Source organism: Mesoplodon densirostris, chromosome 11 (assembly GCF_025265405.1).
Source record: "Mesoplodon densirostris isolate mMesDen1 chromosome 11, mMesDen1 primary haplotype, whole genome shotgun sequence".
NCBI classification, from domain to species: Eukaryota; Metazoa; Chordata; class Mammalia; order Artiodactyla; family Ziphiidae; genus Mesoplodon; species Mesoplodon densirostris.
In genome coordinates, this window is record NC_082671.1 from 45314739 (window position 1) to 45328414 (window position 13676).

The window sequence follows — 13676 nt, forward strand, 5'->3', positions numbered from 1 at the left end:
AGGAAGGGAGGGAGGGAGGGAGGAAGGAAGGAAGGAAGGGAGAGAGGGAGGGAGGAGAGAGGGAGGGAGGGAGGGAGGAAGGAAGGAAGGAAGGAAGGAAGGAAGGAAGGAAGGGGAGATATGATGGGATTGGTCCAGATGGTCTCTTTATGGAGCATCATGGAGGGAGATTCTTCTTAAACAGCTTTATTTGGGCATAATTGACATACAATGAACTTCCTATGTTTAAAGGAGTCAGTTTGAGAAAAGCCTTCAGCTAGAATGACAGCCCCGTGTCCTGAGCAGAGGGGAGCTCCCAGAGTCCTTCTCACTGCAGTCAGTCCTCTGGACCACGTAGTTCATGCCAGGGTCATTCCCTTGTTTTTCTTTTTAAAATATTTATTTGTTTGTTTGTTTATTTATTTAGGCTGTGCCAGGTCTTAGTTGTGGCACGCAGGATCTTCGTTGCAGCATGCGGACTCTCAGTTGCAGCATGCATGTGGGATCTATTTCCCTGACCAGGGATCGAACCAGGCCCCCGGCACTGGGAGCACAGAGTCTTACCCACTGGACCAACAGGGAAGTCCCTCCCTTGTTCTAATTGTGTTTTTTGTTCATTGTTTTTTTTTAATTAAAAAAATTTTTTTTGGCTGCATCGGGTCTTCATTGCAGTGTGCGGGCTTTCTCTAGTTGCGGTGAGTGGGGCCTACTCTTCGTTGCGGTGCGCGGGCTTCTCATTGTGGTGGTTTCTCTTGTTGCAGAGCACGGGCTTCAGTAGTTGTGGCTCCTGGGCTCTAGAGCGCAGGCTCAGTAGTTGTGGTGCACAGGCTTAGTTGCTCCGCGGCATGTGGGATCTTCCTGGACCAGGGCTCGAACCCATGACCCCTGCATTGGCAGGCGGATTCTTAACCACTGTGCCACCAGGGAAGCCCCCATTTCATACTTTTGACATCTAGAACTGTAAGATAATAAATCTGTGTTGTTTTAAGCCACTGACTTTGTGGTAATTTGTTACAGCAACCGTGGGAACTAACAAAACAGTCCACGACCTGAAACCTTCCTATGTGACCTCAGACATCATTCATTGATTCAGTGCCATGCACTGTTCTGAACACTGAGTAAGCAGTGGTAAAACGAGATGAGGCCTCTGCCCTCAAGGAGCTTACATTCTAGGGAGGGTAGACAGTCAACAGACAACTCAAGAAATAACTGCAGTAGTAAGTGGCATGACATAAACCAAGCAAGGCACTGGGGAAGTGACCACTGGTGTGCCTGGGGAGGGGCTTCTTTAGACAGAATCCTCAGAGGGGGATTCTGTCGGGTGACATTTGCACCAAGCCTTGAATGACAAGAAGGACCAGTTGTGGTTGATCTGAAGGAAGAGCATTTCCGGCAGAGCAACCCGCAAAAGCGCAGGCCCTGAGGGAGGAATGAGCTTGGAGTGTCTGAGGAACAGAAAGAAGGAGGTCCATGTGGCTGGAGCAGAGAGGGTCCTGGGGAGGAGGTCAGAGAAGAAGCGAGGAGCCAGATCATGCAGAGGCTCACATTCACAGCACAGAGCTGGGATTTTACTTTAATTGTAGAACGATGCTATTAGAAGGATTTGAGTCGGGGAGTGACAGGATTGGGTTTATTTGTCTAAATAATCAAGTCTTGCTGCTGTGTAGTGAATAAACTATGAGGGGTGAGAGTAGGGGCAAGAGGACCAGTTATGAGGTCACTGCTGTAATCTAGGTGAGAGGCGATGATGGCCTGGACCAGGGTCCACAGCCTGGAGGCAACCACTGCTACCGTTTCTTGAGAATCCTCTAGAACTATTCCATGTACACACACAGTAAATGGGTTTTTTTTGCAAATTCATTTTTGTTTTTTTAAATGACAATTTTAGAAAGGTTAGTAGGAAGGTGTCCTGCTTATAGAGTAATAGAGGGTGTATTGTGTTTATACAGAAATGATTTTTCCTAGATAAAATTGTCCCTAGAGTAGAGAGGGGCAAATTACTACTTCAGCCCCAATCCTGTTCTGATTAAACCACCCTCAGTTTTATACTTGGTCTCCTGAGTTAACTTAGGAGGGACTGTCCCACAGAAGTAACTGATGCTGATTCTTTTGCTAGGGATAGGTGCTGTTCGAAATACATACACAGGACTTCCCTGGTGGCGCAGTGGTTAAGAATCTGCCTGCCAATGCAGGAGACACAGGTTTTAGCCCTGGTCCAGGAAGATCCCACATGCCGCGGAGCAACTAAGCCCGTGCGACACAACTACTGAGTCTGCGCTCTAGAGCCCGCGAGCCACAACTACTGAAGCCTGCGTACCTAAAGCCCGTGCTCCGCAACAAAGAGAAGCCACCGCAATAAGCAGCACGTGCACCACAACATAGAGTAGCCTCCGCTCGCTGCAAATAAAGAAAGCCCAGGCGCAGCAACGAAGACCCAAATGCAGACATAAACAAACAAACAAACAAACAAACACTTTTTTTAAAAAAAGAAATACACAGATTGGCACCTTCGCTTTAGGAGACAGCTGAGTGAAGAATAAAGAAGACAGAAATTGGAATTGGATAGGTCCAAATCTGGGCTTCGCAATTTATTGTGTTTAAATATTAGAACCTAGGGGCAGGACAGGAATATATACACTACCAAATGTAAAATAGGTAGTAGGAAGCAGCCGCATAACACAGGGAGATCAGCTCGTTGCTTTGTGACCACCTAGAGGGTTGGGATAGGGAGGGTGGGAGGGAGATGCAAGAGGGAGGGGATATGGGGATATATGCATACATATAGCTGATTCACTTTGTAATACACCAGCAACCAACATAACAATGTAAAGCAATTATACCTCAATAAAGATGTTAAAAAAAAAAAAGATTAGAAATGGGAGAGCAGGAGTAACCAGAAAATCATGACCTTCATACGGAAGGCAAGGTACATTTGAACTATGCCAGAGTTGGGAGGTAAAAGCACTAGGGGCTAGTGGCACCCAGGCTGCATGCCACGCCAGTGGAACAGAAGGGCTGGAAGGGAAAGTCCTCAGAGCATCTGGGCAGCAGAATTCTAAGCCTCTGTCCCCAGTGGCCATTCTAGATGGTTAAAATAAGGGTCCTCAACTTTTCTATGCTCGGTTTTCAATACCAGCATTTTTGCACCTTATGTATTTGCACTCTCAATCTCCTTCTTAACATCAGCAGAGGAATTATTCCCATTACGTGGTTACATGATACTTCCTAACAGCCAACGGTTTGGTTTCTTCAGTGTCACATTCTTTGCTTTTGGAGCTATTCTGCAATTATAGCATTTGTGAGTGGGGTTTCGTTTTGTTTTGTTTGCAATATTTTTTTTTCTTTTTTTTTTGCAGTATGCGGGCCTCTCACTGCTGTGGCCTCTCCCGTTGTGGAGCACAGGCTCCGGACGCGCAGGCTCAGCGGCCATGGCTCACGGGCCCAGCCGCTCCGTGGCATGTGGGATCTTCCTGGACCAGGGCACGAACCCGTGCAGACTCTCAACCACTGCGCCACCAGGGAAGCCCTGCAATATTTTTCAAACTGTGCTTCTGGGACCCCTGGAAGTGGTGTCCTCAAAGAGCTTACGATCTATATGGAAAGGGAGACAAACCATCAGTAACCATAAAGGGAGACCAATGCTGGGATAGGTGCAATGGGAGAGCAGAAAGGAGCAGCCACTCTTGTTTGGAGGTGTCAGAGACGGCTTCTAAGAGTAATGTGGTCTTGGCTGAGGACCAAGGATGAGAAGGAATTAGCTAGGAGTACAACCTGAGGGAGCACTTATTATAAAGCCTCAGTGATCAAGATAATGTGGTACTGGCATAAAGACAGACAAATAGATCAATGGAAGAGAAAAGAGTCCAGAAATAGTCCTACAAATATATAGTGAATTGATTTTTGACAAAAGTACAAAGAAATGCAATAAAGAAGGGATAGTCTTTTCAACAAATAGTGCTAGAACAATTGGATATCAATAAGCAAAAAAAGGGCTTCCCTACATAGAGATCTATTGAATATGAATCATCTTTTAAAAGTCTGCTCATTAAATATGTTCAATTCCTCTCTGTAATTTTTTTTTTTTTTTTTTTTTTTTTTTGTGGTACGCGGGCCTCTCACTGTTCTGGTCTCTCCTGCTGTGGAGCACAGGCTCCGGACGCGCAGGCTCAGCGGCCATGGCTCACGGGCCCAGCCACTCTGTGGCATGTGGGATCCTCCCGGACCGGGGCATGAACCAGCGTCCCCTGCATCGGCAGGCGGACTCCCAACCACTGTGCCACCAGGGAAGCCCTCCTCTCTGTATTTTTTATTAATATATTTTATTTAGTGATGAAATAACATTTAGATTTATAAGGGGGAAAGAGAGAGACAAAGACAGATACACTCTTGAGAAGAAGGACAATTCCCAAAATAATGTCAAAGATATTTCTCAATAAAAGCTTGTTTAATTACAAAAAAAAAAAAAAAGGGCTTCCCTGGTGGCGCAGTAGTTGAGAATCTGCCTGCCAATGCAGGGGACACGGGTTTGATCCCTGGTCCGGGAAGACCCCACATGCCGCAGAGCAACTAAGCCCGTGTACCGCAACTACTGAGCCTGAGCTCTAGAGCCCGCGAGCCACAACTACTGAGCCCGCGTGCCACAACTACAGAAGACTGTGCGCCTAGAGCCCGTGCTCCTCAATGAGAGAAGCCACCGCAGTGAGAAGCCCGCGCACTGCAACGAGGAGTAGACCCCGCTTGCCGCAACTAGAGAAAGCCCACACGCAGCAACGAAGACCCAACGCAGCCAAAAATAAATAAATAATTAAAAAAAAAAAAAAGCTCTATGAGACCAGGGATTTGATCACTGCTTATGTCTTTAGCACTTAGAAATGTCTGGCACATAGTAGGTACTCAATAAATATTTTATATTACTTAAACTACATCAAAATACTATGATATAGGAATGACTGTCCTAAAGATTAGAAAATTGAAGACAGAGAGGTTAGGTAACTCAGCGAAGGTCACACAGATCAAAGTGTCAGAGGCGCAACTCAGCTCTCTTAGGTTCTTAACTGATGCCTCTGTTTTATTTTTCTTTGGCCACGCCATTCCCTGACCAGGGATAGTACCCATGCTCCCCCAGAGGAAACATGGAGTCTTAACCACTGGACCACCAGGGAAGTCCCCGGACACCTGTTTTAATAGGCAACCTGGACTGAGAAGTGAAGTGCCAAGCATATGGGCAATTAGTATTTACTGAACAAATAAATGAATGAAAGTAGATTTTAGCCCATGCTTTCATCTATTGCTCAGTCTCTGTTGACAGGCCTATTAGCTTGTTAGTGTATATGAAATGCACACCCCTCTACACCTAACAGTTACTGAAAGAATAAGCTAAATGTATAAACTAAAAAACATATTAACCTAAATAGTGTGATAGGCAGTGAATAATTTTTTCCTCATCGATGCTAAGCTATGGAGAGGTAGGCAAAGAAAAGTGAAAATCCAGGAATTGAGGTTGAAGGAAAGGGTGGTTCAGGACCTCAATGATTTTTAAAAATGTATCTTTAGTGGAGTATAATTGCTTTACTATGTTGTGTTAGTTTCTGTTGTACAACAAAGTGAATCAAGTGTAAGTATACATATATCCCCATATCCCCTCCCTCTTGAGCCTCTCTCCCATCCTGTCTATGACCTAGAGGGGTCCCCTCTAGGTCTTCACAAAGCATCCAGCTGATCTCCCTGTGCTGTGCAGCAGCTTCCCACTAGCCATCTCTTACTTCATCCCAGCTTCCCCTTCCCCCACTGCGTTGAGTCCGTTCTCTGTCTTTATTCCTGCCCTGCCACTAGGTTCATCAGTACTGTTTTTTTAGATTCCATATACCCGTGTTAGCATACGGTATTTGTTTTTCTCTTTCTGACTTACTTCACTCTGTATGACAGACTCTAGGTCCATCCACCTCACTACAAATAACTCAATTTCGTTTCCTTTTATGGCAGAGTAATATTCCATTGTATATTATGTGCCACATCTTCTTTATCCATTCATCTGTCAATGGGACACTTAGGTTGCTTCCATGTCCTGGCTATTGTAAATAGTGCTGCAATGAACATTGTGGTGCATGTCTCTTTTTGAATTATGGTTTTCTCAGGGTATATGTCCTGTAGTGGGATTGCTGGGTCATATGGGAGTTCCACTTTTAGTTTTTTAAGGAACCTCCATACTGTTCTCCATAGTGGCTCTATCAATTTACATTCCCACCAACAGTGCAAGAGGGTTCCCTTTTCTCCACACCCTCTCCAGCATATACTCTTTGTAGATTTTTTGATGATGGCTATTCTGACCAGTGTGAGGTGATACACCTCTCATTGTGGTTTTGATTTGTATTTCTCTAACCATTAGTGATGTTGAGCATCTTTTCATGTGTTTGTTGGCAATCTGTATGTCTTCTTTGGAGAAATGTCTACTTAGGTCTTCCAACCATTTTTGGATTGGGTTGTTTGATATTGAGCTGCATGAGCTACTTGTATATTTTGGAGATTAATCCTTTGTCAGTTGCTTCTTTTGCAAATATTTTCTCCCATTCCGAGGGTTGTCTTTTCGTCGTTTATGGTTTCCTTTGCTGTGCAAAAGCTTTTAAGTTTCATTAGGTCCCATTTGTTTTTTGATTTTATTTCCATTACTCTCGGAGGTGGGTCGAAAAAGATCTTGCTGTGATTTATGTCAAAGTGTTCTGCCTATGTTTTCCCCTAAGAGGTTTACAGTGTCTAGCCTTACATTTAGGTCTTCAATCCATTTTGAGTTTATTTCTGTGTATGGCATTAGGAAGTGTTCTAATTTCATTCTTTTACATGTAGCTATCCAGTTTTCCCAGCTCCACTTATTGAAGAGGCTGTCTTTTCTCCACTGTATATGCTTGCCTCCTTTGTCAAAAATTAAGTGACCATATGTGCATGGGTTTATCTCTGGGCTTTCTATCCTGTTCCATTGATCTGTAGCTTTGTAGTATAGTCTGAAGTCAGGAAGCCTGATTCCTCCAGCTCCATTTTTCTTTCTCAAGATTGCTTTGGCTATCAATGAATCTTGACCACAGGGAATTGACCTGAAATCCAATACCTCACAGGTGCACATTGGGCCAATGGCTGGAAGAGCCCAGAGGTGTCTACCTGACTTTACACATCGAGACTGTAGAACACATCTGAAATGTTAGGGAGGTGCTGAGACTGCAATTAACTTTCCCCCTCCTAACAGTCCACTAAAACAAGTTGGAGGAGAAGGGTGGGAGGTGGAGGCAGGGGCTCAAAAGTTTATATCACCTTTTCTGTGACCAACTACTAGAACATCAGTCCACAATAGCTTAAGCAGAGAAGGCTCCTAATCTTGCAGTCCAAATACCTTGAGAAACTCAAACTGACCTGTGGACTACTTCTGACAACTTAAGTGACTTTCTTTTCTGGGATAGATGATGGATGTCTACATAGGAGGTAACTTTCCCATACGTAGAAATTGGATATCCTGGTTGCCCATCAGACACCATTTGAGTTCTTTGTAACTGGTGGATTGGGAGGTGGGATGGGGCTATTTTAGAACCTGAAGCACATGGAAAGCCCTTTTGTGAAAGTTACTTCTAGCACTCCAAAATCAGTTAGTTTGGGATTATCCTCAAGTACCAATAGATAAACAGCTAAACCAATTCTTAACTCTTATGCTCTTAATTTAAATCAATTTTTAAACTCATGGGAGAGCCAATTAAGACCTACCCTGAGAAAAGGATAAGCTGCGCCTTTAAACATCGCAAGAGAAACCTCAGCACTCAAATGATCCTAATTTACTACTTGAATCTGGTTTTATTGAGCAAGCTGGGATTTAGGACCACCAGGTTCAGCATTCATTTTCACCTTGAACCCTATTTTTTTCTATCCAATGTTTTATCCCTGGTGTAGCAGGGTCATTACAGTGTAGAGCAATGAAGAAGCACAGATATTGTGGGTCTCCCCAAAGGACGGAGACTCTTGCCTACCTTCAGTGTTTTAACAAACTGTTTCCCACAACGTTTATTTTTTTATTTTTTATTGGCTGCACAGTGCAGCATGTGGGATTTTAGTTCCTGGACCAGGGATTGAACCCAGGCCCTCAGTGAGGGCATCAAGTCCTAACTACTGGACTGCCAGGGAATTCCCAAACAATGTGCATTTTAATCAAAACTTCCAAGCTACTAGTTTAGCTTAATTCAGGGGGGAAAAAGTCACATAACCTAACCAGCAAAGTCCTTAGCAATCCATTCCCAAATGAATTTTTCAAGTAAACATACATTTGACCCCTGAACAATACACAGGTTAGGGGTACCACCCAGTCAAAAATCCTTATATAACTTTAGAGTTACCCCTTATTTGCCTGTGCTTTCACCATCTGAGGAGTCAACCAACTGTGGACTGTGTAGTATGTGTTTATTGAAAACAAAACCAAACCAAAAACCCCACACAGTTAAACCCATGTTGTTCAAGGTTCAACTGTATATCCCTAGCTGGCAACCTTCTAATTTCTTAATTCTGGAACAAATGAACCATTGTCACACAGATAAAATTAGGTACAGCCTTTTCCCATACTTTGCGTGGAAACTTCCTCTCTTGGGACTTCCACAAATTTCTAGCAACGCCTCGTGTCCTGTACATTTTCACCCCATAGAGCAATGTACCAAAGATGCAGGCTGGGTGAGAACTGGCTTACCAGCAGACCACAGCAGACAGGTGAATTTTACGAAGTTAAGGATCTGAATACAGACGCTTTAAGCTACCTAAGTCTGAATATAGACCCCTTAAGCTATCCAAGTCACGCGCTTCCTCGTAAATAGTCTTCTGTCCTCCACCAGGGGTATGCACACCTCAGTCTAAATCACTTCCTGATGTGCTCCTCATTCAATAACACTCCTTCCTTACCCTGCTAGTTCCTCCCTGTTTGAAAGACCCCAGCTTAAGCCACTTGCCAGGCTGAATTAATCTAACATTCACAGATGCCTTAACTCCTCTCCCCCACCCCACAGCTATGCAAATTGGGGAGGCCAAAGGCAGAAATACAAAAGGTTTAACTCACCTGGATAGGCTTTCTCACCCCATGAAAATACCATGTGGCACTCCACAACTGAATACTTGGTAAAAGTTATTACAGTTCTATGGTATACACCTTCCCCCATTCCACCTGACAATACATACTCAACATGCCATATAAAGTATAATTTCCACTTTATTGTCTTTCCAGGGAACAGTATTTCTTTAGTCTTTAAGGACTTAGCTCCTTACATGGGCTTTGGTGGAGGTCGTGGGGCAGCACCCTGGAAGATAAAGAAATGAAAGAATTTTAAAAAACCACGCACGGAAGAGTCGCCCCCACTCAAAGAACTTGACCACTACCCTCCCATCACTAACAATGTATTTGGGCCATAAAAGTATGAATAAATGTGGAACAAGATTACATTACTCAACCTGTAACAAATTCTTACAACTATTCTTTAAAAGTGTCTTTAAACAAATGTTTAGGTGTGGGTCTTTACAGACTTAGTTGATCCCACCCATAGGCAGAGATCTTAATTTGATATTCCTTGGGTCCTTCCTTATCTTTTGTCCATTACCCCTCTGGCTTCCACATCTCCTCTTTAAGATACTCACAGCAGGTCTAAATCGGGGTGGAGGTGTTCGGTCCTTCCGGGCTTCCCGAGAACGATTCCTGACTACCTTGCTGTGAATGGCACAACTCACGCAGTAATGCAGTTTCACATACAGCTTGGGAAGCACATAGGCTAAGAAACAGAAAATCAGAGGTGTGATATTAGGTATGGTACCACATTGCACTGTTCTTTCTTGTTCATTCTATCAGTCAAAAGTAAACTGGGCTTCCCTGGTGGCGCAGTGGTTGAGAGTCCGCCTGCCGATGCAGGGGACACGGGTTCGTGACCCGGTCTGGGAAGATCCCACATGCCGCGGAGAGGCTGGGCCTGTGAGCCATGGCCGTTGGGCCTGCGCGTCCGGAACCTGTGCTCCGCAACGGGGAGAGGCCACAACAGTGAGAGGCCCGCGTACCGAAAAAAAAAAAAAAAAAAGTAAACTTACTTATGGGCTTCCTTGGTGACGCAGTGGTTAAGAATCCGCCTGCCAATGCAGGGGACACGGGTTCGAGCCCTGGTCCAGAAGATCCTGCATGCCGCGGAGCAACTAGGCCCGTGCGCCACAACTGCTGAGCCTGCGCTCCGCAACAAGAGGAGCCACCGCTATGAGAGGCCGGCTCGCCGCAACTAGAGAAGGCGGCGCACAGCAACAAAGACCCAACGCAGCCAAAAAATTTTTTTAAAAAAGTAAACTCCTTAAATGTCTGTCAGGCATATCTACAAGATTTCACCCCCAAAGCCAAGTGTTCAGTTTCTGGTATCTAAATACATATATAACACAGTTCCACAAATGAATATTCCCTTACTGAGCGTCCCTGTCACCATAGGGACTAAACCCACACCACAGATGTCACCAAAAGTCCAGTTCCTTCACCAACTGCATCAACCCTAATGCCTCCTCCTGTTGCCTAAAAAAGTTAATTCGTCTTAAGAAAAAGAAACGATCAAAACGACATCATATTGCTCCAAAGATCACCCTTATCGACCAAACTGGACTGCTTCGACTCTTAAAAGTCTTCAAAAGACTCCTTACTACAACTACTCAAATGTTTGCCAACAATTCAAGAGTTGTTACATTTACGTTTTCAGCTAGTGCTCCCGAAGTTTTGATACAGTATAAGCACTATAAGTACTTTTGGAATCTCATCCCCTACACAGGCAGTCACAAAATAAGGCTCAAAGACTGTGCAGTACCACAAAAAGTGCCCCTCTGTCCAGAGAAGGCTCAAAACGGCAAACAACATAGCAAAAATATCATTCTCTTCTACCGACAACAATCCTAAAGGTGCAAGAAAACTGTTGGAGACGCTCCAATGAACAAAGCCTGCGGATGGGGGGGGGGAGGCGGCAGGAAGTGGTTTTAGGTATTAGGATACTTGCACAGTTTGCGCGCCAGGAGCTCACTCACCATCGAAAACACTCGCTTCGGAAATGTCCCTGACGGCTGCGGCCTCTACAATGTTCCGAATGACGAACTTCTTAATGGCCTTATCCTTGGGCACGCAACGGGCACAGTTGGTACAGCGAATAGGCTGCACGTGGCCGCGGCCCTTTTTGGCACGACCATTGTTCCTTCTTTTCTTGGTCTGCGTGAAAATGAAAACCCCATTAGGAAGAAGGCGCAACTTAGCCAGCCTATCCCCCTTCCAGCCACATTCCGCGCCGGCAACCCCCAGAAAAGTGCCACTCAGATATCCAGTCCCTCCACAAATCCCTCCAAGCCTGGAACAAACATACGCTCTTTCCACTCCTCCACCGTGGCCCAGGTTTTCAAACCCCCACAATCCCGAAATCTACTCCCCTCAAGCCTCCACCCGGCCCCGCACATTCACCACGAAATAGAACTCACCATCTTGGAAGCGAGGAAGCGAAAAAGGATCCGGCTCTCGGGCCGACTCTCCTATATAGCGCGAGATCCCTACGCTCACGCCGGGAGATTCCTCCTAGACGTCTGCTGGAAGCACGCCAAGAATGGAAATCCACTTTACTCAAATTTTCTTTATTATTCAGTGTTTCCGCTGAAATTTAGGGCAGGAAGGTGTTTCTCGAGTTTCTTTTTCCGTGGCACATGGTGACGGTAGGACTATTTAACCAGCTGGCGGAAGAAAATTAGAGTTATCTGTTTCCCAGCGACCCTTGCGCCGCCCTACCCCGGAAGTAATTCTGGGCGGCTATAGTTATCCTTTTTTGCGATGCTGGGCGAGGAAGTTCCCCAGCGCAGGGCCGCAAGTCGCCTTCCCAGTTAGAGGCCGGAGGGCAAGAGATGCATGGTGGGAGTTGTAGTGCGAGGTTGGCAGGCCCCGGGCCCCAAGCACTGAGGCCGGAGGCGACATTATGCCACCGGAGGACGCTCTCGGCTCGTTTCTCTGACAGTCCTGTTACTTGGTGCTAGATTGAGAAATGGAAGAAGGCGGGGGTGGGATGGGGGTAGAATAAAGCATTCTGTTAATTCCTCCTTTCAATATGGAGAAAACCCCACAATGAGGAGACATGGACAAGTGCGTTGGTGCTAGGGTTGTTCCTCGTTCGCTTTTTTATTCCTGGATCCCGCTAGCTGAATTCTAGGCGCTGTAGTAAGCATTGTATAAATATTAACTCATTTAACCCTCAACAAGCCTATAAGGTAGGTTCTATTATTGTCCTTACTTTACAGATTGAAAAACTGAGGTGTAGAGAGGTTAAAATTGAGGTTGTCTGAAGTCACGTCGTGCTAGTATGAGGTGTTCTGGCTCCACTATACTATGCTGTCTCTTACCTAACAAATGGATGGAGGTATATATAGCCTGGACTAGTGACTTAAGAGATTTGACTCAGACTCCTAGTAGAAATATATTTTACGGGCTTCCCTGGTGGCGCAGTGGTTGAGAGTCTGCCTGCCAATGCAGGGGACACGGGTTCGTGCCCCGGTCTGGGAAGATCCCACATGCCGCGGAGTGGCTAGGCCCGTGAGCCGTGGCCTCTGAGCCTGCGCGTCCGGAGCCTGCGCGTCCGGAGCCTGTGCTCCACAACTGGAGAGGCCACAACACTTAAGAGGCCTGCGTACCGCAAAAAAAAAAAAAAAAAAAAAAAAAGAAGTATATTTTACGTTGGTACTCAGTACATACACAAATGTACTCAGTACATACACACAAAACTGAAACATAAACTTCATGAAACAATGCCCTTATGACATAAGGTGCACTGTTATGTTCTATTTTCTTTTAATAAGTGTTGATCAATCCCCACCAAGGTGATTTCATCACTCATTGATGAATCTGGCCCCCTACTGAAACATACTTTGTTCTGTCCGAGTTCCATTTACATCTGGAGAGCCTTCAGAGAGTCTTTAACCTTGAGCAGGAGTGGCTTATTCATGGGTAGCCAACCACCCACTTGTCTCCAAAATTGAAGAAATTTGGGTGTCAAGGTGACCTCCCAGCATTCAGACCCAAGATGGCACAGATGGAGACCGACCCTTCATTCATGAGTCATTCTAGAGTCTGAATACACCAGATTCACTCTCCCTCCCACAACCCATTATGGTTTCCGTTAATTTGTAACCCACTTTATTGGGGTTAAAATTTATTTTCTAACTTTAGTTTTGGCTTCAAAACAACTATGTTCATGGTCTTTTTTGAGTTTCAATTTGCTAGTTTCAATGGGTCATGGAAAATGATAGACTCAATATGGAAGCATCTCCAGTTTTCACTTCAATACAGTCTCATGGAAAACACAAAGCAGACAATATTGTATAGAATGGCAATGAGGTAGATAGAACAGAAAAAGTTCAGTGAGGGGGACAGAAAATAGTTAATATTTAAGACAGAACCAAGTCAATGTTCCTATGTTGGCTTTTCTTTGGATTTTCATAGCCTGGGGGTTTCACTGGCCGGATTTCTGGGCTTTAAGGGATAAACACAGACTTTGGGTGAACACACCATATCCTTGGGTTCAAATCCAGGTTCTGTCACTTACTGGCTTATAAGTCTTAGACAAGTTATTTATTCTCTCTTGGGCTTTTATTCTTCACTAGTAATGGTGACCGTTCTTTCATGGGTTGTCTCTAAAATTAAATGA

The 13676-nt window shown here is 45.0% G+C and overlaps 1 protein-coding gene across 1 annotated transcript; it reads right to left on the reverse strand.

Moving 5' to 3' along the window:
- Nucleotides 1-9184: 9184 nt before the first annotated feature.
- Nucleotides 9185-11696, reverse strand: RPS26 (ribosomal protein S26). The gene is made up of 4 exons (XM_060112418.1): nucleotides 11470-11696; nucleotides 11029-11206; nucleotides 9625-9755; nucleotides 9185-9290 (listed from the first exon to the last, which is right to left on the reverse strand). The coding sequence occupies exons 1-4, from the start codon at nucleotides 11470-11472 to the stop codon at nucleotides 9255-9257; spliced, it is 348 nt and encodes a 115-aa protein (XP_059968401.1). The 5' UTR covers nucleotides 11473-11696; the 3' UTR covers nucleotides 9185-9254.
- Nucleotides 11697-13676: the final 1980 nt, after the last annotated feature.

Bases quoted from the DNA above. Each gene is read 5' to 3' on its own strand.
- RPS26 (XM_060112418.1), bottom strand. The intron at 9,756-11,028 runs GTGAGTGAGCTC...TCTGTTTCTTAG, and splicing joins CGAAGCGAGTGTTTTCGATG to CCTATGTGCTTCCCAAGCTG. The intron at 9,291-9,624 runs GTGAGTATCTTA...TTTATCTTCCAG, and splicing joins CACCCCGATTTAGACCTGCT to GGTGCTGCCCCACGACCTCC.